Genomic DNA, 23,901 nt, shown 5'->3' with positions numbered 1-23,901 from the left:
GTGAAGTTTTTTAAAAGAAAGACACGACCTTTCTTCAAAGAAACCGCCATTGTCGAGGAAACGGAGCTCAATACCCACTACAAATTAACTGACGGAAAGAGAAACCCAGCAAGCAAAGAGGAGAAAAGAGAGAGAAAATGGTAGATTTTGGAGATCGAGAGAGAGAGAGAAGAAAGTGTTAGAGGGAGTGGCATGGGAGTGTAGTTGTTGATGTAAAAGAAGGGTAAAATTGGAAACTTATGTTTTTAAATTAAGATTTGTTGAGGGGACGGGACAACTCTGGACTGATGCTCTGCTACCTAATGTGCTCTCAATTGTTTCTATCGCTTCAAGCCTAAGGATTTTTTTTTTTATTCTCTCTGCTCTCTGCATCTCCCATGTTTTTTTTTGTTAATCATTTATTCCTAATGTTGATAAAAAAATCATTGTTCCAATGTTGTCTTGTTACTTCATTGAAGCATGTATTCTAAGTGGTATCATAACCATATGATTGAAGAACTAGTGGGAGATCCATCTCCCCATCTCTCCCATCAAGGATTCATAGAGAGGTTCACACACTTTCCAAAAAAAAAAATATATATTAAACTAATGAACAGTGACGAATTTGAGGAGTTGAGATGAACCCAAATCGTCACGAGTTCGCCATGTGGCGACCCTCTAGTGATCCGTTTTTTTTTTTTTTAAGAAAAAACGAAAAAAATTGAAAAACAATTTAAAAAAAAAATAATAATAAAGTTGTGAACCCTATGGAGGTTCACTGATGCTGATGCTCTAAGAGCATCTCCATTGGTGAACCCCTTCTTGGGGTTCATCTTTTCAATTTTTAATTATTAATTTTTTTACTTTTCTTTTTGATTTTTCTTTCTTAAAAAAAAAAAAAATAGATCAATCGTGGGCGCCACGACACGTGGAGCCCACGCTACAGTGATGAACCTCTGGAGAGAGGGGTTCACCGGGAAGAACTTTGCAAGAGAGAGGTTCACAAGATTTGATTATTTTAATATATTTTTTTTTTGGAAAATGTGTGAATCCCTCTTAAGAATTCTCAATGGAGATGCTCTAAGCTTCAGATTATTGTGTGTTTGTTTACATTATTGCAATCTGTAGTTAGTTTGTTGAACCACAAATAGAAATAATGTTTTAGTTAGTTGAATTCAGATTGTTTAATTTGAAAAAGAAAACTAGGAGCCTTTTTATTAAAAAGAAATAATTTAGTTTGGAACCATATTTTTAGTAGAGATGGATTATTATACTCAGTTCAACACCTAATTAGCAAACAAGTTGTGATTTAGTTGAGCACCTAAAATTTGTTCCGAACCATATTTAGCCACAAAAGATTGTGAGTAGGTCCTTAATCTGTCATTAATTACCTACTAATTAGATAAATACTATTTTTTTAATAATTATTTATTAGTTGGTTAGTGATTAATTGAGGATGAAACATAATTTTATCAAAATTTGGATGGGTCAGTCTTGAAAAGTTGGCTAGTATAGGTTGATGTTCTTTTTTTTTTTTTTTGAAACACTGGTTGATGTTCATTTGGTTATCATCCTACATCAATATACTTTTGAGTTATATTGCTTAACTTTCGATGGTACCTTTTATGCAGTTTCTTTCTAACATACTCTACAATATCTTAAGATTTAATTTATAATTTTCATATAGTCTGTCTATTTAAAAAATCTTATGTAGCACAGAAATGAACAAGTTTTTTGCAACTTAAAATGTGTTGTAAGATTTATGCTAATTATCAACGAATTGTTCAATATGCTGGATTAGCCAATGTTACGACTTACAACAGATGTGCTTGTGTTCCCTACCTAGGATTTTGTGGTCTCACTGACCTAATAAATAAGAAATTCTATGAAGAAAAGTAATGATCCACATAACTTGACTAATCTCTGATGAATGTTAATGGTCCAGTGAGCCCAGCCTTGGTCCAAGATATCCAAACTACATACACATTCTGTCTAAGCCCATCTGGTCCACAGATAAAGTAGTATTTGTATTTTTCTTCTAATCATCAAACTTTTTTTCTAATCAGATTGTAATATATTACCCACGCATTATATTGGGTTCGAATTCAGAGAACATGCTCTTAGTCTTATTAAGATGCTCTTAGTCTTGTTAGATCTTTGCATTGCTAGTTTATCTCAAGTTTTGAAAAGTCAATAGAAAACAATTGTTTCAAATGATCACTTTACACGTCATACCAAATTGCATTCACATTCACCACCACGTGACGACCTTATACCAAGTTGCAAAATCTAACACAACCTTCATTAATGTCGTTGATCATGCAAGAAGAGCTTTCAAATAGCATAAAAAATAAGATGGGAAAAAATTACTATGATAGAGAAATTGCAGTAGAGACACATTGAAAAAGACACAAACCATAATTAAAATAACCCAAATGATGAGTTTTCTCTACGGGTTTTTCTAGCGACAATCATTGCAACAAAACTAACATAACATAACTTTATAGTAAATAGGTTTTAGATCGTTGTTTACAAACCGTCTGGTCAAATTTTTCAAACCGGCAGGTCCAACTATGAAAGATGACAATTGATTTAGTTAGCTCTGGTTCCGGCTCCACCACCACCACCCTCGTGTCCGTTATTTCCACCGTGAAAGGCCGATGAGAAATTGGTGTTTATATCAGAATACATGGAAACAACCTTAGAGATGTTTCCGTTGAGTTCTTGGATCAAAGCGACGTTCTTGGACATGTTATCTGCCATTCTTGATTGGTGATTGTCGTTGACCTGCTGGATCAGTGATCTGTTTCTGTCCAAAACCGATTGCACTTGTCTGAAATTCCGATCTAGACTCTCCCACATCGCCGGATCTTCTCCTCCTCCCTGCTCCGCCTCCTCTGCCACGTTCCTCCGTCTCTTCGTTTCGCTGCTCCTCTTCATTTAAATGAATGATTTTTTTCCAAAATAATTTTATCAACCGAAGAGGCGAAGATATCGATTTTGTGTTTTTCCTTTTTACGATTTTACGATGCACTCAAGAAAAAACAGATACTTATAGTAAATGTCTTTCAGACAAGATGAGACACAGGGGCAAGTAGTTCTGTTCAATCACCACGTGCCTAATTAGAGCGTGTATTTCACATAAACGTATCGTATGGATTACTGAAGAACACGCGCTTAGAAAACAAATGGAAAACTGTGAAGTGAATAAAGAAGAGCGCTTTTTCTGCACTTTTCTGATTTTTTAATTAAGTTAAAAACGGAGAGATGATAAGGATCTACAATGATTCTCTAACTTGAGAAATATCTCAAGATATTTTTGTTTTTGTTGTATTTATATGAAAGGTGTATATGGTGCACAGATTGCCACGGTGAAGAACCAGGTTCACACAATCACAAACGCATGCATGATCTTACTTCTCAACTCCTTAAAACGCGCCTTTGATCTGGTCAGCACTTGGTTTATCAGTTGGACATTTACTAAAACAAACCTAAATCTCTCACATCAATAATGCTAGACATTACATAAAATCTATATTTGTTTTGCTATTGGTTAATAACTTTAGCTTTCCGGTATGGGAGCTCGAAGGTTAATAACTTTAGGATCTGAAATAGCAACATGAGAATGAATATTTTAGAAAAAAAAAACATTACATATTTTTTTTGTTTTTGATACTCTATCGACTCATCCGGTCGACCTGGAAGAAATATACTTAGTATTAGAGCGTGGAGTGAATATCACATTGCATGATTCGAAAGAAATATCTTCCGACTAATAATATAGAGTGGACCGATCATCTATTATGATCCACAATATCAACTAATGGGATAAAGTTCAAGTCCAGATTGACCAAATAATGATAATTTATTTTCCAGAGAGAATCAAACCCAAAATTGATGTAGATATACCTCTAGCTCCAAAGGTTAAAAACATACCGAATTACTGCGCTCTGATCTTAACATTAACAAAAGCATATAGATATATACATATATGTAAAAAAAAAAACTATTACTACTAATTGCGATACAGTTTGTAAACATTCAAATCTTTAGTCTACTACGTCGTATCAAACATTTATATTTGTAATTCTTAATAAAGTTAGAAAATATAATACAGCTATATCCGTGAAATCTAAGCAGTAATGAGAGTTTGATTCCTGGAAGCTGGGTCATGGGATATTCTTTTTGTTTTGAAAGGCCATATGATTAGGTTCTAGTTTCAATCCATATCCGCAATTCTTAGCCATCAGTTCTACCAAAATAACAGTTTTGATTTTTTTGAGTTTGTGTTAACGTAATAAGCAAAATAGAGCCTAATTCACAAGCCAAATAGAACCTAATTTATGTTGGTACCGTCTATACGATATAAGTTATATCACAACAATCACATTACTGTATAATGATTACAACTCGAAATCATCAAAGAGAATAAAGATGATGAAGCAATAAAGAGTTTAGGACCTGAATTTAATAAGATTCCCTGCCTTTTTCTGCCTACTTTCAGCTTCTTCTTGTATCTGCTTTTAAACGTAGTCGATAGCAAGATTGACATTGTTCTAGGTGTAACTCTGTTCCTAGATTAAAGAAACAAATAAACTGTGGAATCAAGGAGACGTAGACCAAAACAGAGTAGTATGTATCACTGTCAAAGATTAGTTGCTTTCTAATGTCAGAAAACTGTGATAATGGTTTTCATAAAACATCAATTAAAAACAAATTAGTTGTTTGCCAATTTCTTGCAAACCGTTCCACAATGAAATTATCATGTACCAGATGGAAACTTTAGGATGATCTTTTAAAAACATAATGAAAACTAGCAATAAGAGCTACGTACGCCAAAACGCATGAGCTTACTTTGAAGATCAAAAGCTTATACCTACATAAGAAAAACCAAGTGAAAGATGACCAATAAAATGGAAGGCCTCAAAATGGCTGTAATTTAAACATGTTTAGTTGTTTTTGATGCACTAATTCAAACCCTTCTATCATTCTGTTGAGACTTTGAAATCAAATCAAATTCAAAACTACTTTAAAATCAATTGTTAAAATTCATTTATATTGTTACTATTGGTCTTACATTCAATCATTCAACACTGCACACCCTCTCTAAAGAGTCAATCAAACGCAGCTCTTCTTTTGACATGGGTTTGTTCGGTTGAATTTGAACCAAGATTCTCAGTTTAAAAACAAGAGAGGAACAAGGCTACTAGACTTAAAAGAGACAAAGCTAACACACACGCTAGAGTAGAGAGTCTAGAACAAAAGAATCATCAGGACAGAGGATTGAAACATAAAACATCCTAATTAAACTAAGAATCAGTCAGAGTCGTCGTCCTCTGGATCCTCCACTGATGATTCCGCTTCCTCTTCTTCTTCTCCTCCTCCTCCTCCTCTCACTGTATTCAATCAAATCTAATAACCTCAACAACTACAAACCAAGTAAACGAAACTAAGAAACCAAATGCAAAGGAAGAAAGAAAGAAGCAAAACCTTCGAGCTCCATTTCCCTAAGAATAGCATTAAACTGGTTCCTCAACTCCCGCAGTTCCACAAGAGCTCTTTGAATCCTCTGAATGAGATGAAACTCCGCCGGCTGAGCTACGCCGGCGACCACCGGTGGAGGAGCTTCGTTGTGTAAAGGAGGGTCAACAACAACTGGTTTTTGGACAGCATCAATGTCTTCCATCTAAACCAACAACAAGACAAAGAACAAAAAGGTGTGAGCTTTCAGACAGACCCAACAAGTAAAAGTGATCCAAAGGTGTAAGCTTTTAAGAGAGACCCAACAAGTAAAGTGATCAACTTTCATCAAGACGGACCGTTTACGTTAGCATAGAATCAGTACCAAAGCAGCTTTTGACAATGCATTTAGGGTTTATACAGAAACGAACCGTTTGGAGACGGAGAGAGAAGGAGGGTTTACCGCGGAGACGGTGTGATTAGCGATTAGCGGGAGGGAGGCTTTGAGCGGTAGAGATGGACAAAGAGGAGTCGCGAGTGTGAAGGAGAGAGACAGATTCGACTGTTGAGTGTGTCCCCCGACAGATTGAAAAGAGAAGATGATGGCCACGGGCTTAAATCAAGGTTTCCTCGAATAAATATATTAAAAAAATCAAATTCCCAACCGAACCGTACCATCCCGGTTTAATTTTTATTTAAATGTCCACGTTTTATACCGGAACTGTGTATATGAATTACTATCAAGTATTAGCCAGTATGAGAATTAAATTGGTTTGGAATGGGATTGGATGATAAAAAAATGGTTTTAGTAAAAGTTCAATAATATGTTTATATGTTTTAAGATTACATATTTGAGTTTCAGAGAATGAGATTTACGATCAAAACGGTAGATAAATGAAAAAAATCTTACACGTTTGTTAAAAAAAAATGAAAAAAATCTTACACAAGAGTTTTAGATGGTTGTAAAATATGAATTATAATCTGTTTTAGTGTTGCATAAATATAAATACAACTATAAAATGTAAATCTTCATAAAACACGTAAAATGATTAAAATAATTTCTATATTTCTTTAATAAAATAACAAGTTAGTGTGAAAATTGAAAAATAAGATAAAAATAGAAATTAATGTTTTCTTTAAATTTAACTATATGATAGTCTACAACATGTGCGGATTAATATATAGATACTCAACAAATTATGATTCAATATGATTTTTATTTTAGTTATTCATTTTGATAAAAATATTAATCTAACTTAATAAGTTATTCAAATAATATTTATACTGACCATCAATGTATTAAGTTCTATTTTTTTATTTATAGAGCGTAAATTTTAGATGAAAATATTTTTAAACCTTTAACTAAATTATTATTAGACAATCTGAAATTGAAATCAAACATTTATGTAGATTCATTTGTAAATTTAATTGAATGGTTGGTTATGAGAAGCAAATTTAATCTGAAGTTGAAATCAATAATACATGTCTCATAGTGCATAACTTGTGTTACTGTGTAAGTGTGTGTATTTTTTTGGATCAGTTGTGTAAGTGTGTATACAAAGAATGATAAATGTAAATCTTGGACAAACTCAGAGACCAGAGAATATAAAATTTTCATCAACTCATGATATTATACTATAGAGTCAAGGCATTTCTCACTTGCAAGACCCAAAGTGCAAACTGCATCACCCAAAGCCTCGCTTCCACAGAGAACCCTTCAAGCCATACCTTCAACCACTGCACCAACGACTTCTTCTGGGACCACTTCGCCTCCATCACCGCTTCAGAAGACACTTTCCCAACGATCAAGAACGACTCCAGCGACGAACCTTTCACCAGCTCATTGTTAACCGACCTGAGACAGTCGTTGGTCTTCAGCATCAGAAGAATCACACGTGGCAACCTCCTGAGAAGCTCAGAGATTTGAGGGAAGTACTGCGACGCATACATCTGCAGCTCTGACCTGTCTTCTTTAGTGCCTTTGATGACTAAATGATCCACAGATGTGTTAACGACTTGCTTCCACGGCCTCATTGTGAGGATCCCGGCGAAAAGCACGTAGAGATCATCCCCAGCTCCTAGCTTAGCACTGTGTTGTTTAATGGCGTTAGCGTCTGAAAACACCAGTGCTTTCCATAGCGAAGCGTAGTTGAATCTTGTGTTGAAGTCAAGCTCCTTGTATAAACCATGGTCGAGAAGCACTAGCTGCGGTTTTTGCTTGCCGTAGATGTTTCTTTTACCAGAAGGACGAACAATCAAGTTAGCAGCGTGTGGATCACAATGCACAAACCCATGTTTAAACATCATCTCTGCAAATGTTTGACTCACCTGCAAAGAAGAAGAGCTTAGCGGATGGATATCAAAAAAGATATATTAAAAGATCAGAGGTGGGAGAGCTTACTAGCTTAGATACTTCATAGGGCTGAATCCCAAGCTTCTTGATCTTAGTTACATCATTGACTTGAGCACCATCCATGAACTCCATAGTCAACAGCTTAGAGGAGCTCAAGTTCCAATAGATTGTTGGTGCATAAACATACTCTGCAATATGGGGAGACATCTTCCTAAAATTATCCAGACATTTCTCACTGTTTTTCGCCTCTACCAAAAAATCTAGTTCCTGATCAAAGAATACATTAATATAAAAAAAAAGAAACAGAAAAGAAACAAGCAATTAAAACATCAAGCCAGTGACAGAACAAATAGTTTATGACCATATACCATGCTTCAGGCTAGACAGTGAATCTCAAATACAATGATTAAAGAGACTAACCTTTGGTAAGCTTTCACTCATTTCATCTAGCAACCACCTGTGTATATGATGAGCCAGTTTAGTAAAAGCTATTGTAAGAGACATGAACTACGAACTGTGTCTAGAGGAAATGAGAAAGAGAGTGCACCTGTAGTCAAATGATGGGAAGATCTTGTGCAAGGTGTTCACTATAACTCCAACAGCTGCAGTATCCGCAGCTGCAGTGTCTGTCATGTGCGCATGCTGGACCTGAAGAAAAACAGATTCAAGATAACATATAGACTGAGTACTACAAAAACACACTTAACAAGTTCAAGATCTCAATGGAATCGTAAAAAGACATATAAAGGTAAAATGGTTCAACCAAGGACCTTGACAGCGACTTTTTTTCCATCATGGGTGCGAGCAACGTGAACTTGAGCAAGGGAAGCACTTGCAATAGGAACAGGGTCAAACTCAGCGAACACCTGTATATAAAAAATACATAGACGAAGCTTTAAATGTATGGTTACTTACTGGCTACACAAACTTAAGGATAAGTGAGAGCGCTTACTTTGTCTGGCGTCTCTCCGACCTCTTTCTTGAAAACCTCACACACTTGCTCATACGAAGAAACAGGGCATCTGTTCAACATCGAGTCCCTCATAGTACGAACATACTCCTCAGGCACAAGACAATCCTTTGAAACATTCAAAAGCAGAAACACACGTAAGGTAATAATAACATTCTTTAATCCTCTAAATGGTAGTACATAAAGAGCATAATTTTTTTACATACTAATTGTCCTATATGCTGACCGAGTTTGATATAGATTCCTCCGTTTTTGAAACAGAGCTCTTGAAGCTTTTGCGCTGACCTTAAGTGGACTTCATGTTTGACCTCAGCCTTCTCCCTGCTTCCCTCAGCCAAACCCAACAACGAGTACTCATAATCTATTACACAACAAATCACATTGCCCTAAAGGTCAAAATCAAAACCAATCTCATTCACAAACAATTCAAAGGGCATTGCAGGCAATACAAAACATGTAAGAAAGTATGTTTTTTTTTTAAAAACAAATATATATTTTTGCCGTACCGAAAGCGATGGAGGCGGCGGTTACGGCGTTGCGGAAGAGACGGAGAGAGATGTTGGTGCAGAGCTTGATAGTTTTGGATGGGTCTTCGGAGGAAGCAATGAAGGCGGCGCCGGAACCACCGCATACGGCGGAGCTGATAACGAGGAGCTTTGAACGGGTTCTCCACAGGGATCTTGCCGCCATGGGATGATCCGACAAGGCTAACTAAATTTGCGTTGATCTGTTTTGTCGTGGGAGCGACTCTAAGTCTGGTTTGTATTGGGCTTTAGTTACTGGGCCACTAATGGGTCTGGTGTTTGACAGATCTACGCGTTGTCTCTTCGGTCGAGAAGTTAGGTGATGGATTTTTGTTGTGGGTTCGTCTGTTAAATATACTAACACACGGTTATGAATCTTTTTTTTTTTGCTAAATTGTAAATTTCATTGAATGATAGAAGTTTTTACATTGTAATATCTAAGATTTGAAACCACCTTGGCAAAAACAAATAAAAAACAAGATGGAACCCAACACAGACTGCATAAACTGATAAGTTATCTTAGCCATATAGCCATAAGACAATGAAAACCTTTCCTTCTTCTCCTAGCTGAAATGATATTCCTCATCTCCTTGTCAATACCATAGAAAACAGAGCTTGCTGTAAGAGAAACTTGATTGTGGATCAAGTTATTTCTTTGTTTCCAGAGATGGAACACCAACACCTGTACTGCTAATTTCCTCAAGAACGTCAGTCGCTTCGAACTTGATGATCTGATCCAAGAAAGTAACTCCGCCCAGGATGTGAACATTTGTGGAGGGAGGCCTGCATCTATGGAGGATTTCCTTCCAAACCTCTATGTTGTACTCGCATGACAGAAGCATATGATCCCTTGTTTCTTCATGGTTTGAACAGAATGGGCAGAGATGAGATATTTGAAGTCCCCAAGCTGCTAGTCTCGATCTCGTCGGCAGTCTATCATAGTTCGCAATCCACATGGTGAACTGATGTTTTAGAATTCCTCCTTTGAACCATACAACATCCACCCACTCCTTGATCACCGCTCTAGGTCTCAGCGTCTTCCATGTGGCAGAGGACCTGAAAGAAGTTAAAGAAGACTCAGCAGTAATCCATTCACACTTATCTACTTCATCATTTGATTTCAATTGTTGTTAGATAAGAGTGCAAATCAACTTCCCTTTGTGACCTTGGGTGCGGGAGAGACCACACAGTATTTGTTATAGCCTCTGCCACCACTGCATTTTCTTGCACTCTCAACACTCTAAGTCCTGCAGGGCCAATATAAGAGATTAACTGACCCAAAGGAGTCCAAACATCGAACCAGAAGCTTGCGTCTTTTCCATTTCCGAGTCTTGTTTTACAGAATTGAAGCGCAAGAGGTCTAAGATCAAGAAGTTTCTTCCAAGCCCAAGAATCTGTAGCTGACGCTTCGATGGACCAGAATGATTTTTCAGTTAGGTGTTCACTTCAGTGCCATACAACCCATAAAGACGGGGATTTAGATAACAACAATCATATGAACTTGAGGCACATCACTTGATTCCAAACCGAGAAGTTTCTAAGACCAAGGTCCCCTTCATCCTTAGGAAGGCAGACAGTGTGCCACGGCACCTTCGCATTGCTCTCTTCTCAATGTCTCCCGACCATAGAAATCTAGTATACAATGACTCAATGATCCTGATACAATCCTTGGGCAGAACAAACGCAGAAACCCAAAAAGATACCGTCCCAAATATCACAGTTCTCAACAGCTCTAACCTTCCTGCAAAAGAAAGAAGCTTCACACGGTTATGAATCTTAAGATTAGTTTAGAATATAAATGTTTATAGTTTTTTATCCAGTTTAGTAAATAATAATTACTATACTGAGGAAACTAATTGTTATATATCTTATATTTTATGCTTAATTATATATATATATATATATATATATATATATATGTAAAATTAAATATCAAAAATAGTTGTTTAAAGAATTTAAACTTGCGGTCATAAGGTGAGGCACGGCTCTAGAACAATTTGAAATGTCTAATTAAAAATCCGTTTACATCAAACAAGAGAAAATTAGGACATAAGTTCGAAAGTGTTAGCTTCTTTTCAAGTGATTTTAAACGTTTTTAAAATGTTCAGGATACTAATAGTGCCACTAATTATGGAGTTGGTGTATGTTCAATGGATAAAACTAACTTATAGGCGTAGAGTGCATGTCTTTGGTGCGTTGAGATGTCGTCTTGACTTTGGGTTAATGTCTCTCTCTTTAGTTCCGGTCAGTTTCGTAGGCCTAAGCTCTTGACTTTCAAATTTCAAAGCCGTCGTATTTGTAATTTCTTTCCTTCTTTCTTTGATTATTTTTATTCAGGAAAATTCATTATTTGGTTGGTCCTACGTTTATAGCTTGCAACTTCATGCCCATGTTTTTGCTCATGCATAGCGTATCGTATCATTGTATATTTATATTGCGCCGTAAATCTGAACGTCGCTATACAAGAAACAAACAAACAACTATAATGCCTTCAGTCACAAAAAAAAAACAACTATAACTACATCAGTTTAATAAATTGGCAATGTAATTTGACAAGCAATCATATGCAGGGTTTAAGCTAGTTGATAAGAGACTACAAAAACAAAAGGAAGTTTGATGAGAAAAAACAATCATGTATTTATTTGTTTCCTGCCTTTTATTTGGTAGCATTAGACGAGAAAAACGTTGAAGATCTCAATCAACACAAAAATATAGAAAATAGTCTTGAGATACGTCCGGCCAATAAAATGGCATGTGGTCACATGTAAGCCAAATTCGGTCGGTTCCTCCATTCCCGTTTATGTTTGTGTTAAGAGTCTCAGTTCATTTTATTCGGTGGTCCAGGATGGGGACAACTTTATTTTCTATAAGATAACCATTGTGACACACTTACACTTCTGAAGTATTCAACTACGTTTTGGTTTTACTTTTTACGAGTGAAAACAATAGGAAATTACGAAATGTTCCAACTATTGAGAAACATCTATGCTTCACGTTATTTAGGTATTACCGTTGTTATATCTGAACATTACGAACACTACAATTTCATTTTAATATAGTAAGTCATAGTCAGCTCTTGATAATCACCAGGCAAAGGACTCAATGACCAGGAAGTTTCTTTCAGCATCGTGGTCTTGGCCTGTGATGTTCTCACGTATCGCATTTTAATTCGCCATATATATAAAAAAACCACTACAACATACTCCCTCTGTTTCTTAATAAGTGTCATTTTAGAATTGTGCACACAGATTAAGAAATCACTAAATTTTGCATATTTTCCATACAAAAACATCATTACCTATACATCTCAACCAATAGAAAAATAAAATGCAGAATAAAATTAATAAATTTTGCATTGAAATGCTAAAATGACACTTATTTTGCAACGAAAAAAAATCTCTACAACGACACTTAATATGAAACGGAGGAGTATATACATAGAAAACTAAAAATTTCATACTAACCCACATATCCTCTGTTCATCGTAATTCTTATGTTTAAGGAACAATTCTTACTAGAACTTTTCATGATTTTGTTTTTATTTAGCTTTATGATATTAGTCTCTATAGTATTCTGGTAACATGCGATTCAGATACTTTTTGGTATTAGTTAGAAAATATTATAAACTCGATCAGCCACTACGATGATAAATCTATTCTGTAGTACTTAATTCGGTTTTCCCAAAAGATCAAAATTAATTTATCAACCGATATAACTAGGAGCGTCTCTGGGATGTTGGGGACCTGAAACATTTTATTAAGAGTTTTAACATAAAAAAAATTCATAAATTTGAGTGTCTTTTTCAGTACAAAATTTTAAAAAAAAATTGGAAACCCTAGTCCAATGTTTTATTTGGCTATCCTCAGGACCATCCCTCGATATAACATATCAAAATTATAAGAAAAAGATTTTTACCAAGCCTTTATTCAAAAAAAATGTTTACCATATAATTTTATAATACAGGTATTTATCTACCAAATTTCACCATATTAATGGTATGTAAATCCGATAATTCTATATTCGTTTTAGTATTTTACAAAGTCCAAGCTAATCCGATAATTCTATATTCATTTTAAAAATTCCAAAAACCAACGAGAAAATCACTATTATATATCTGAGCATCATCCTTAACGTCATCGTCACTTTGTATCGTCCCCCTTTTAAATTAAAACCCTCTCAAAAGTCACCGAACACCTTCTCTCTTAAACAAATCCTCTCTCCCTGATCTAATTCGATATGGGTTTTAGCAAAGAAGAGATTAGCAAAAGCAGAAGGTTCTGGTCTTCTCTGTGGAGAGGGATCAAAACTGTATTCGTTTTGTTCGCAATGTTCCTCTCTTTCCTCCTTGTCTCTGCTCCGATCCTACTTGCCGTCGCCGATGCTCTCCTCCCTTCCGCCCTCCTCCACCGTCTCTCCGCTCCAAAGAATCTCTCTTCTCATCTCACCAACTACGACTTCCGTCACTCCCTCATCGATATTCCATTAATCTCCATCGTTAGATCCGCCGTTATACTCTGTAAGTAAAAGATCATAAATACTCTGTTTCTGAATACTCTGTTTCTGAGTACTCTGTTTCATACATTTTTTTCGTAAAGTTGGAGACTTTTTTTGAGCACAGAGATTGAAAAGACTTTGGGCTTTGTTGAATCTTCGTGTAACAGGTGTTTACGGGCTTTGCGACGGACCCAAGCTATCTAGAGGTCCTTATCTGACAATAACGATGATTTGCTCTGTTTCCTCTCTAATCTACGTTTCGTTAAAAGCGGCTTTTGTGTTCGGCGAGCCGGCGAACGGAGACGGCGGGAATAGTTACTTCAGAGCGGCGGAAGTGGCTCTGTTTCTATGCTCGTCGGTGTTAGCCATTGGTCACATAGTTGTGGCGTATAGAACAAGTTGTAAAGAGAGAAGAAAGCTCCTCGTCTTCAAAATCGACATTGAAGCCGTAAGTCCACTTCTTCCTCAGCCGTTACAGATATTTACTGTTTTATTTTAATTCAAGTTTTTATTAATTGTTATTGATTACACTGAAATATAGGGCCAATAATACTACCAAGTTGCATTATTTTCAAATCTAGGATTAATTATATTTTAGATTTTAACCTGCACTATGATGTGATCCTAATCAGACTAGTCAGAGATAGCATGTGGTTACAATAGTCAAATGTTTTTAAAGTATTTTTGAAAATAACATTGACTCATTTGGCCCTTAGGGATTCTAGAAACTCGATCATATATATATCATTTTTTTTCTAGATGTTAGTTAGGAAAACACTCTACTATACCATTTATAAATTAATAGATTTCTTTGATTTTATGTTCAAACAGTGAAATCTATATATTTTGATAAATAATAAGAATAAAAATTATAATTTCATTAATCTTTAAGATTATGTGTGTATATAAAATTACATAAGTATTGCTAAAATACTTTTCATTTAAACGCTAACTTTTTAAGTTTAATTTATATTTTAAAAATGAAATTCATTTTAAATTTTAATATTTAAGTATACTTTACTGTTATTTTGCTGTGATTTTCAACATTAATAAAATTGTATAAAGTCCACTATAATAATATATTTTTTAAATTGAACAATAATGCATTTACTTATAAAATTTCGCAATAAACTAAAATGATAGATGTTCAAATATATTTTAACATAATATGAAATATAAATTATCCTAAATTTCCTTTATATAGTATAACTAAATAATCTTTTTAAATGTATTGTATGCAACTGTAGAAATTTGATAAAAAAATACTTTGAAGAAAATTATTTATCAGATTATTTCATATTATAAATTTATTGTATTAAACTCGGAAATATATTAATTGGTAAAAACAATTAACAACAAAGCACAATATACAAAATAAATTATTATATATTAATAGTGTCGAATAAAAAATCTAACTAAAAATTTATAGAATTATACAATATAACTAAAACATTTACGATAATATCAAAGTCTTATATTTATAAAACGAAAAATTATATGTGTGAATTTATGTATAGAGTTTTACTCTATTTTATTAGAGGGTTTTGAATTTCCACTCGGGTCAAAATAAAACTCACTAAAAGAAAACAAAATGAAATTGAATTAGACTTTCTTGTATAATATATAGGTTAGAATCTCATGTGAAAACCGTGTGCAATGCAATGTAACCTAATTTTCTGTCTTCTTTTTCTTAATTAAAAATGAATCTATATATAATCCGACATGACACCTCACGCATGCTTCATGATTTATTCTCACAGACACAATATTAGCAATCTCCTTTTCATACTTTAACACACTTATTAAACTGTCAAGTTATTACTAATTTATCCGATGGGAAACAAATAATAAACTCATGTATGTGTGTGGGTGTTTTTTTGATGGTTGAGCTCATGTGTGTTTGATTATCCATTTTCAGGTTTCTGCATGTAAAAACGTATACCCGAGATACCAAAAGATCCTCCAACAAGAGATTCAAGTAGAGACGTATTTCAAGAGGATTAACACTACTTGTAAATATATCTATATACACACATGACACGTGCCTTATATACGTATGTAAATATAAAAAATATACGACGTATAATTGTAGCTTCTTTGTCTGCCTTTCGGTGTTGACCCATCAACTCCTTCGCTTTCAAGTTTTCAGGTAACCAAACCTTATCCCATCCTTCACATTTCATGCTTACGTAATATTAATTATATAACTTTTCGTTTGAAAGAAAAAAACCTTTTCTTTTGGATAAGAATGATCTCTTTGAGGGTTCATTTTGTTAGTAACTTAGTATTATTCTGTTGAGTTGCTATAGCCGTTTTGCTGATAATGTTGTTTATCATCTTTTTCTTTTTTATTTTGTTAACAGGCAGATCCAAAGGATAGTCTGTAAAGCCGGGAGGAACAGATAGAGAGTGGAGTTTATGTCACCCAATGATCTTCTATTATTGTTTTAATGTAAGACAACTCCGATGAAATGGCAGTTGTTAGCTTTAATACTAGACTAGTTAGGAAGATTTGCATACAATATAGTTTTGTTTGTTTTTGTACTAACCTAGAGTTCATCAATGAGAAAAGAAGCCAAAGGCATCTTTTTATTTCTCTCGTCGCTTTGTATATTGTTTGTAACTTTATGGTTTTAATATCTTATCTAATTAAACCATAAGAAAAGATGTGTTATGTCCGCGTGATTGCCTTTATGCGTCATCAGAATTTCTAAAATAATCGTGTACTTTCTTCCTTTTTTTTTTTAATAATCGTGTGCTTATTTTACACCCTAGATATTAACATTATTTAAAGATATATACTCAATCTATTTTATTTTTCTATCAGCAAAAGATGATCTCAATCTATTCATTAATAACTGAATAAGAAAGTCTTCATGATACTTATTTCTCTGAATCCTTATCGTTATTCAAACATCCGGTTGCAAAAAACCATGCCATTTCTAAAACCAACCTTACCGAGTACAGTGAGAAATTGACAGGAATCAGGATTCGGTTTGATGTGTAGAGTACTCTCGATTGTCAGTCGACGGATGCGCTTTTCATAAGTGGGCTTCAGAGAGAGAACTTCAGTGGGGACCAAAATCTTTCTTTTGTTGAAATCGACAGAAAAGATCATTAGAAACAAAGTAAACCTTAAATGGAGACACCAACCACTAGGACCAAAGAGAAAAATGCAACGTCATGGCTAGAACACAGAGAAAACACAAAAGAATAAAGGTGAAGACACCAATCACAGGATAGGCCACAGACTGATCAATTGACTTATGTGGGTTTGGTCAGTAAGCACTTAAGCCATCATTGGTTTAAGGGTTTGTTGACCAAAACCATATGTTCTCAAACGGAAGAGACATCAACCTTAAGGGCCTCTAAATTTGAGAGTTTAACATCTCTATGTCCCATTAGCTGTTCTTTTTAGAGTTGTTTACATATTAAGACACATTTTGTCTTTCTCTTACACATAAAGACACATCCTACATGCAGCACACTTTCTATGTGTGAACACAACAATTAGAGACGAAAATACCCTTAATATAAACAGCCTGTGGACAATGAATTGTGGACAATGAATTGTGGACAACAAATTACAAATTGTGGATAACATGTAGAGTGGAACACAATTTCACAAGTTATGGACATAATAAATTTTCCACCGTCTCAATGATAAACAAGTTGATACCAAACCAAAAACAACAATGTGTATGTTCAGGAAGAACAACAAAACTTAAATGACAAGAGTTTGTTAAATACAACCCGTGAATCCAGAAACATTAAAAAACACATTAAAAAAAATTAATCAATGAAGCATCTTTCTATAAGATGTATTAGTAGTAAACCATAAAGACCATCTCTTCATCTTCATTGAGCTGTTAATGAAGTGAAATATCTTTTTTTTATACCTTGTGGACAAGCTTTACGACGTACACGTCCACCTCGTCCACCTCGTCCACCTCATCCACCTCGTCGACACAGTAAGTAACAGAGATAATGGGAGTCTGTCATGAGAGAGAAGGGAGAACAAATCATATGTATTAAACGATGATTTGCTTGGTTGTGTCGGAGACGTTGAGGCTGACGACCGAGAGCAAAGACATAGCTTTGTCGGAGAAGAGAGGTATTGTGCACAAGGTATTGTGGACAAGCTTATCATTCAAGGTATTGTGGACAAGCTTTACGATGTACACAATATCCACAACTTATCATCCCACCAAAGAAAAGCTCCCAACCTGCAAGATTGGAACAATCACCACAACCAGCTGCAGAGAGATTGTAAGAACTTCAACTAACCATACAAATTTGATAACCACAGAGGTAGAGAGAGACAGAGAATTAATTACCCAGACAAATACAATAGCGTCAAGAACCCAACCAAGCTGACCAGTCATAGAGAAATAAGTCAAACCAATAGCCAAAGCAAGGTTCCCAAGGATCCTCCCGTTTCTGTTGTTATCTCCGCCGCCATTAAAGCCTAAACCTTTGTTACAGCTAACTAAAGACTCGTCTTTTACGACTACGAACTCTCTCGCTTGCTAGAAATCCAGTTTCTTTCGGATCCATCATCGCTGGCCGTCTCTGACGAAGCTCAATCACGCAAGCTCTTAATCCCGACTTGTTTCCGAGCAGAGAAAGACCAAAGCTTCGTCCTTTGGAGCGTAATCTGTTTCTGGGTTGCAACGAGAGGCTTGGAGAAATCCTTTGGAGCGTAATCGATTCGCATTGAGATGATGACCTGCAACTAGAGGCTTGGAGAAACTCGAGATCAGTATCCCCGAGACGGAATCTAGAGATGGAACTAGAATTACAACAAATAAGAGATGGCTCAAGGGAGCGGTGAGAGTGTAGCCAAGAAATTGAAAAGCGATTTGGTTTCTCTTTGGTTAGAGGGTATGAAAGTCTTTCACACATAAGAAAGTGTGTTACAAGTGGATTGTGTTTTTAATGTAATTGAAAAGTCATAAAGTGTCCATGAATGTAAAAAAATCTTCTTTTTATGGTAGGCTTGTTTCTTGATTTTTCTGCTTAACTACTCCACTTTTTCTCCCTAATCTAATTAGTTGAAATAACATATTGAGACTAAACAAAGAATAAGCCAAACAAATGGACCAAAGCAAAGTAGCATATTAAGACTTTTAAAAAATGGGGAGTTTCTTCATCTTACATTGCTTCTTCTTTTTCTTCTTCTCATCTTCTTCAACGGAGCATTCGCAGCTGCAGGCAAGTTTTGGAGCAGAATAGAAATGGCTGAGATGAATGGCTACGGTAAGGGAAACACAAACTCTCCTCTGTAGTCATCACCGGTTCTCTTCTTTGCAACACTCTTGTTTCAGGTACTCTCTCTCTCTCTCTATGTATATATATGTGTGTGTGTGTGTGTCTGTGCGTATTATAAGTCTTTATGTTTTCGTGTTGATATGTTCTTAAAGGTGCCACTGTTGCCATCAAATGCCACACTGGTTTCAAAAAGACATCAAAATGGGTAAAAGCTGTTACTAATGACTTTGGGGAGTTTGTTATCCATCTTCCTTCTTCTTCACGCATACCACAGTCCATACTTGGAAAAGTCATGCTTCGTAAAACCAATATATATTCCAAAGCATTATGTAGATGCTACAAGTCTTTTTTCAAATCCAATATGAACAAAGGCATCAAGCTTGTCTGAGTTGTCTCGTCCAGAAATGGTTTTCGTGTCTACACACCCATGGAACAATCAGGTTATATACAGGACAGTTCAAGATCATCCCAAGCTCGCAGAGCCGACATGTAAACACATAAGATTTTATAAGAAACACAGATAACTTGTGAAACAATCATTGTCACATGACTAAGTTTGAGACTCTCTACATAAACCTATACATACCAAACTTTTTGTTATAATTATCTTGAGCGCACTTCCATACTTTTGGTACTACGTACAGTAACATGATCACATTTGCATATTATCAGATGAAAAGTTTTATAGTGCATCTACTTGCCAAACAGTGACAATGGAGATAATGTGCAAAGCAAATCAAATCCCTAATCATAGATGATGACTGATGAGATAAGGACGATATGGAAGTTATTCCAGTAAACTGAAAAAAAAATATCATTGAAGCAACATTTTTGGACAAATCTAGCGTAATGTAAATCATATATTCTTAGACTAATACATATATTTTTAAATAATACTAATTACAAATTTTCTACCTGAAAAGAGTAGAGAAAGAAGAGAAAAAGCGTTTACTAAATAAAAGAATCAAGACTAAAATTAAGATACTCTCTTATTAGTAATTTTAACATATTTTCTCCCAAATAATTAATAATGATACTTCATAAAAAATGGTTTTCTCTTATGAAAACAGTTTAAAAAAAAAACAAAAAGCCTCCGCTTCAAAGCCTCCTCTTTTATAGGAACTCTCCTTCTCTCTCATCTTCAATCTCCATTTCAAATCCACAAATCTCTGTTCTTCGTTTCCGAAGAACAAAGTTTCCTTGACTCGCAAGAAACCCTAATAGTAGTAATAATCAAAAGTCTTTTTTTTTTTTTAATAAAAAGTTTTGATCTTTGAGTCTCTGACAATGGGGAAGGAGAAGAAAACAGAGTCATACGACAATGGGAGCTACAACTACAAAATGTTCAAATGCTTCAACCGTAAATTCAAGATCAACGAAGTCCAGCCCACCGACGACGTCCGCGACGCCTTCTGCCAGTTCTCCGTCGGCGGAAGCGGCGGCGGCGACGGTGATTCCAGCGACGACGGCGTTATGGGGGCAGAGCAGCTCTGTTCTTTCCTCGACGACAACCAAGTCAATTCAGCAACCACCGTCGCGGAGGCTCAACGTTTAATCGACGAGGTCATACGACGGCGACACCACGTCACGCGGTTCACGCGTCACGGCCTCGACCTCGACGATTTCTTCAACTTCCTCTTCTACGACGATCTCAATCCTCCCATCACACCTCACGTAATGATTTTAAATTAATGTTCTTAAATATCGAAAACTTTTGTTCTTATTACAAGAAATGTTTTGTGTGTGTGGTAATCAAACAGGTGCATCAAGACATGTCGGCTCCATTGTCGCATTACTTTATATACACGGGACACAACTCGTATCTTACGGGGAATCAGCTAAGCAGCGATTGTAGCGAAGTCCCTGTGATCAAAGCTTTGCAAAGAGGAGTTCGTGTCATTGAGCTTGATCTTTGGCCTAACTCCACTGGAACAGACATCAATGTTCTTCACGGAAGGTAAAACATGTTTTTTTCTTTAAGATAACGTTTTCAGATCATAACGATTGAATATTTGTTTTCTTGGTTTAATTCAGAACGCTCACAACGCCTGTACCGCTGATAACATGCTTGAAATCGATAAGAGATCACGCCTTTTCTAGCTCGCCTTATCCGGTTATCATCACCTTAGAGGATCATCTTACTGCTGATCTTCAAGCCAAAGTGGCTGAGGTAACACAATATTATCTACTTTTGTGTCTAGATTGTTTTTGTTTTTAAATTGTTTTCACAAATCGTCTTATTTATGACCAGTATAAAACAAATTTCCTTCTTAAATTTAGAATATTATTCAGTTTAGTTTTGGCATTTCATGAGTTTTGTTTGGTTCTTTCTTTAGATGGCTACACAGATATTTGGACAAATGTTGTATTACCCTGAATCAGAAAGCTTAGAAGAGTTTCCTTCTCCTGCTTCATTGCTTCATCGGATAATCATCTCAACTAAACCACCTAAAGAGTATCTTGAATCAAGAAACCCTATTGGTAAACAAAAGGAGAATGGTAATGCATCTCCATCGTCAGAAGAGGAAACGCCTGGAACAGAGGAGATTCAGACACTAGAAAGTATATTGTTTTACCAAGATTGTGACAACAAAGTAAGAAAATGAACATAAAATCAGGCCTTTAAATTTTTTTGTTCTTTTGTAATTTACCTTTGAGTTTGGAATTAGAGTGATAGTGATCAAGAGGAAGAAGAAGCGAGTGAAGATCAGAAACCAGCATACAAAAGATTGATCACTATTCATGCTGGGAAACCAAAGGGAACGGTGAAGGAAGAGATGAAAGTTGTGGTTGATAAAGTGAGACGTTTGAGTTTAAGTGAGCAAGAACTTGACAGGACTTGTTCATCCAACAGTCAAGATGTTGTAAGGTAATACTAGTTTATATACTAACTAATACAATCCTTAAGACTTGGGGCTGCAACATGATCTCTATATATATGTTGTTTTATATATAGGTTTACACAGAAGAATTTGCTTAGGATATATCCTAAAGGGACAAGGTTTAACTCCTCAAACTACAAACCGCTTATTGGTTGGACTCATGGAGCACAAATGATTGCATTTAATATGCAGGTAACAAGCTATGATTTAGGTCTAAGGATACTTGACCTTTACGCCACCTTTTTGGCATTGGTTTAGGTCTGATCATATTATACATAGATGTGATAAATATTTGTATTACAAATAGTTCGTGATCAATTATAGGGATATGGGAGATCTTTGTGGTTAATGCACGGCATGTTTAGAGCCAATGGAGGTTGCGGGTATGTCAAGAAACCTAACTTCTTGATGAAGAAAGGGTTTCATGACGAAGTCTTTGACCCTAAGAAAAAACTTCATGTTAAAGAAACATTAAAGGCAAGCCAAAAACCTCAAAGGATGTTTTAAAACATGTTGAATGTCATAATGCCCTTATCAATTTGTCGCGGTTTCTGAATAGGTGAAAGTGTATATGGGAGATGGGTGGCGTCTAGACTTCAGCCACACTCATTTTGATACATATTCTCCTCCTGATTTCTATACTAAGGTAACAGTTACACCAATAGGATCTTTATAACATATTTCAAACTCCTCAAAAACCTTATCTGTGAGCTTCTGTAGGTGTTCATAGTGGGTGTACCAGCAGATAATGCAAAGAGGAAGACAAGAGTAATAGAAGACAATTGGTATCCAATTTGGGATGAGGAGTTCAGTTTCCCATTAACAGTTCCAGAGCTTGCATTGCTTAGGATCGAAGTCAGAGAGTATGATATGTCTGATAAGGACGATTTTGGTGGACAAACATGCTTACCTGTATCAGAATTAAGACCCGGGATTCGATCTGTGCCTTTGTATGATAAGAAGGGTGAGAAAATGAAGTCAGTACGGCTTCTGATGCGTTTCATCTTCGAATGATTTGGTTTTATAGAGATGGATGTGTTTGAGAGAGACTCAACACCAGTTTAACAGAAAGCTCTTGAGGTATTTTATAATGTAGCTTGGAGATCAAATGGATCTTTGCTCTGATATCTCCAATAGTGTTTCATACATATCGTATTGAAGAAAATTTAATTACATAGTCTACAATTTTTTTCAATATGTAAAATATAATGTAAGATGATCCATATTTGGATTGAATTCATTCATAACTGAGGTGTATAGAATTTTACAACAGTGTGATGGATATTCAGCTTATATTCTATTTGTCATCTTCTTTGTTAAATTATTTGTTTATCTTTCTAAAAACAAATCTACACATCTATCTATCTATATTGTTATTTGAAAAATCAATTTGTTTATTTGTCATGTTTTCCATAATTTTAGGTTTAGTCAATGTTTTTCATAAATATTTTTAATAATATTTATATATTTTAATAATAATCAATTTTGGAAACATGATAATAACAATATTTCATAACCAAATATTTTTAATAATATTTAATAATATTAATATTTTAGATAATAAACAATGTTAAAAAATAATTATCATCTACATAAATGTTTGATATTATTTTTAATAATATATAAAAAAACTTTTTGTCATGAAAGGACTATATATTTTGGATTTTGTTAATAGCTCATCAATAGAAAATACTATAGTTTATTACTTTTAATTCATTAGTGTTTAGTTAAAAAGAGTTACATTTTCTGACAATTGTAATACTCGATTACATGTCGTATGAAAAACATACAAAAAGACTTGCAAAAAAATAGATGAATATTTTAAAACATTAGAAATTCTGTAAACATTTTCAAAACATTGATAGATTTATTTATTTATATATTGAACATAATATAATCCTACCGTATATCCATAATTTTAGATAATTTCGTTTATTTATCATGATCTTATGATTTTGACTAAAGATC

The 23,901-nt window shown here is 35.0% G+C and overlaps 5 protein-coding genes and 1 pseudogene across 7 annotated transcripts; 2 read left to right on the top strand and 4 right to left on the bottom strand.

The window, feature by feature from the left end:
- Positions 1-2,330: 2,330 nt before the first annotated feature.
- On the bottom strand, positions 2,331-3,234 carry LOC108846031 (protein EARLY FLOWERING 4). The gene has a single exon (XM_018619239.2). The coding sequence runs from the start codon at positions 2,917-2,919 to the stop codon at positions 2,572-2,574; it is 348 nt and encodes a 115-aa protein (XP_018474741.1). The 5' UTR covers positions 2,920-3,234; the 3' UTR covers positions 2,331-2,571.
- A 1,854-nt stretch (positions 3,235-5,088) lies between these two features.
- On the bottom strand, positions 5,089-6,041 carry LOC108846042 (uncharacterized). 2 transcript variants are annotated; one of them, XM_018619248.2, is made up of 3 exons: positions 5,871-6,041; positions 5,470-5,665; positions 5,089-5,375 (listed from the first exon to the last, which is right to left on the bottom strand). In XM_018619248.2, exons 2-3 carry the CDS (start codon positions 5,663-5,665, stop codon positions 5,296-5,298), a joined length of 276 nt encoding a protein of 91 aa, XP_018474750.1. In that variant the 5' UTR covers positions 5,871-6,041; the 3' UTR covers positions 5,089-5,295. The 2 variants fall into 2 exon arrangements, with proteins under 2 accessions (XP_018474750.1, XP_018474749.1); XM_018619247.2 differs by having other exon boundaries at positions 5,903-6,041.
- Positions 6,042-6,905: 864 nt separating this feature from the next.
- LOC108844613 (putative ABC1 protein At2g40090) lies at positions 6,906-9,632 on the bottom strand. The gene is made up of 8 exons (XM_018617896.2): positions 9,269-9,632; positions 8,969-9,123; positions 8,745-8,870; positions 8,563-8,658; positions 8,340-8,440; positions 8,213-8,249; positions 7,841-8,059; positions 6,906-7,767 (listed from the first exon to the last, which is right to left on the bottom strand). Exons 1-8 carry the CDS (start codon positions 9,450-9,452, stop codon positions 7,075-7,077), a joined length of 1,611 nt encoding a protein of 536 aa, XP_018473398.1. The 5' UTR covers positions 9,453-9,632; the 3' UTR covers positions 6,906-7,074.
- A 3,786-nt stretch (positions 9,633-13,418) lies between these two features.
- Positions 13,419-16,445, top strand: LOC108847050 (uncharacterized). The gene is made up of 4 exons (XM_018620219.2): positions 13,419-13,802; positions 13,948-14,228; positions 15,699-15,929; positions 16,144-16,445. Exons 1-3 carry the CDS (start codon positions 13,523-13,525, stop codon positions 15,816-15,818), a joined length of 681 nt encoding a protein of 226 aa, XP_018475721.2. The 5' UTR covers positions 13,419-13,522; the 3' UTR covers positions 15,819-15,929; positions 16,144-16,445.
- A 973-nt stretch (positions 16,446-17,418) lies between these two features.
- On the bottom strand, positions 17,419-18,697 carry LOC130509863 (uncharacterized; annotated as a pseudogene).
- Positions 18,698-20,165: 1,468 nt separating this feature from the next.
- Positions 20,166-22,961, top strand: LOC108845281 (phosphoinositide phospholipase C 6-like). Of its 2 annotated transcripts, XM_018618516.2 has the most exons (9): positions 20,166-20,725; positions 20,812-21,008; positions 21,086-21,221; positions 21,388-21,645; positions 21,721-21,920; positions 22,008-22,125; positions 22,258-22,410; positions 22,493-22,579; positions 22,654-22,961. In XM_018618516.2, exons 1-9 carry the CDS (start codon positions 20,339-20,341, stop codon positions 22,945-22,947), a joined length of 1,830 nt encoding a protein of 609 aa, XP_018474018.2. In that variant the 5' UTR covers positions 20,166-20,338; the 3' UTR covers positions 22,948-22,961. The 2 variants fall into 2 exon arrangements, with proteins under 2 accessions (XP_018474018.2, XP_056861614.1); XM_057005634.1 differs by lacking the exon at positions 22,493-22,579.
- The last annotated feature ends 940 nt before the right edge of the window (positions 22,962-23,901 follow it).

The sequence above is a fragment of the Raphanus sativus genome, chromosome 3 (genome assembly GCF_000801105.2).
Source record: "Raphanus sativus cultivar WK10039 chromosome 3, ASM80110v3, whole genome shotgun sequence".
NCBI classification, from domain to species: domain Eukaryota; kingdom Viridiplantae; phylum Streptophyta; class Magnoliopsida; order Brassicales; family Brassicaceae; genus Raphanus; species Raphanus sativus.
Note: the sequence above shows the minus strand (reverse complement) of the source record. Positions and strands in the feature narration are given on the sequence as shown.

Bases quoted from the DNA above. Each gene is read 5' to 3' on its own strand.
- LOC108844613 (XM_018617896.2), bottom strand. From the start codon at position 9,452: ATGGCGGCAAGATCCCTGTGGAGAACCCGTTCAAAGCTCCTCGTTATC. The intron at 8,250-8,339 runs GTGCACTCTCTT...TCATATACACAG, and splicing joins TTCCCATCATTTGACTACAG to GTGGTTGCTAGATGAAATGA. The intron at 7,768-7,840 runs GTAAGCTCTCCC...TCTTCTTTGCAG, and splicing joins CCTATGAAGTATCTAAGCTA to GTGAGTCAAACATTTGCAGA.
- LOC108847050 (XM_018620219.2), top strand. From the start codon at position 13,523: ATGGGTTTTAGCAAAGAAGAGATTAGCAAAAGCAGAAGGTTCTGGTCT. The intron at 13,803-13,947 runs GTAAGTAAAAGA...TTCGTGTAACAG, and splicing joins TAGATCCGCCGTTATACTCT to GTGTTTACGGGCTTTGCGAC. The intron at 14,229-15,698 runs GTAAGTCCACTT...ATCCATTTTCAG, and splicing joins TCAAAATCGACATTGAAGCC to GTTTCTGCATGTAAAAACGT.
- LOC108846042 (XM_018619248.2), bottom strand. From the start codon at position 5,665: ATGGAAGACATTGATGCTGTCCAAAAACCAGTTGTTGTTGACCCTCCT. The intron at 5,376-5,469 runs GTTTTGCTTCTT...GATTGAATACAG, and splicing joins TAGGGAAATGGAGCTCGAAG to TGAGAGGAGGAGGAGGAGGA.
- LOC108845281 (XM_018618516.2), top strand. From the start codon at position 20,339: ATGGGGAAGGAGAAGAAAACAGAGTCATACGACAATGGGAGCTACAAC. The intron at 20,726-20,811 runs GTAATGATTTTA...GTAATCAAACAG, and splicing joins ATCCTCCCATCACACCTCAC to GTGCATCAAGACATGTCGGC. The intron at 21,009-21,085 runs GTAAAACATGTT...GGTTTAATTCAG, and splicing joins ATCAATGTTCTTCACGGAAG to AACGCTCACAACGCCTGTAC.
- LOC108846031 (XM_018619239.2), bottom strand. From the start codon at position 2,919: ATGAAGAGGAGCAGCGAAACGAAGAGACGGAGGAACGTGGCAGAGGAG.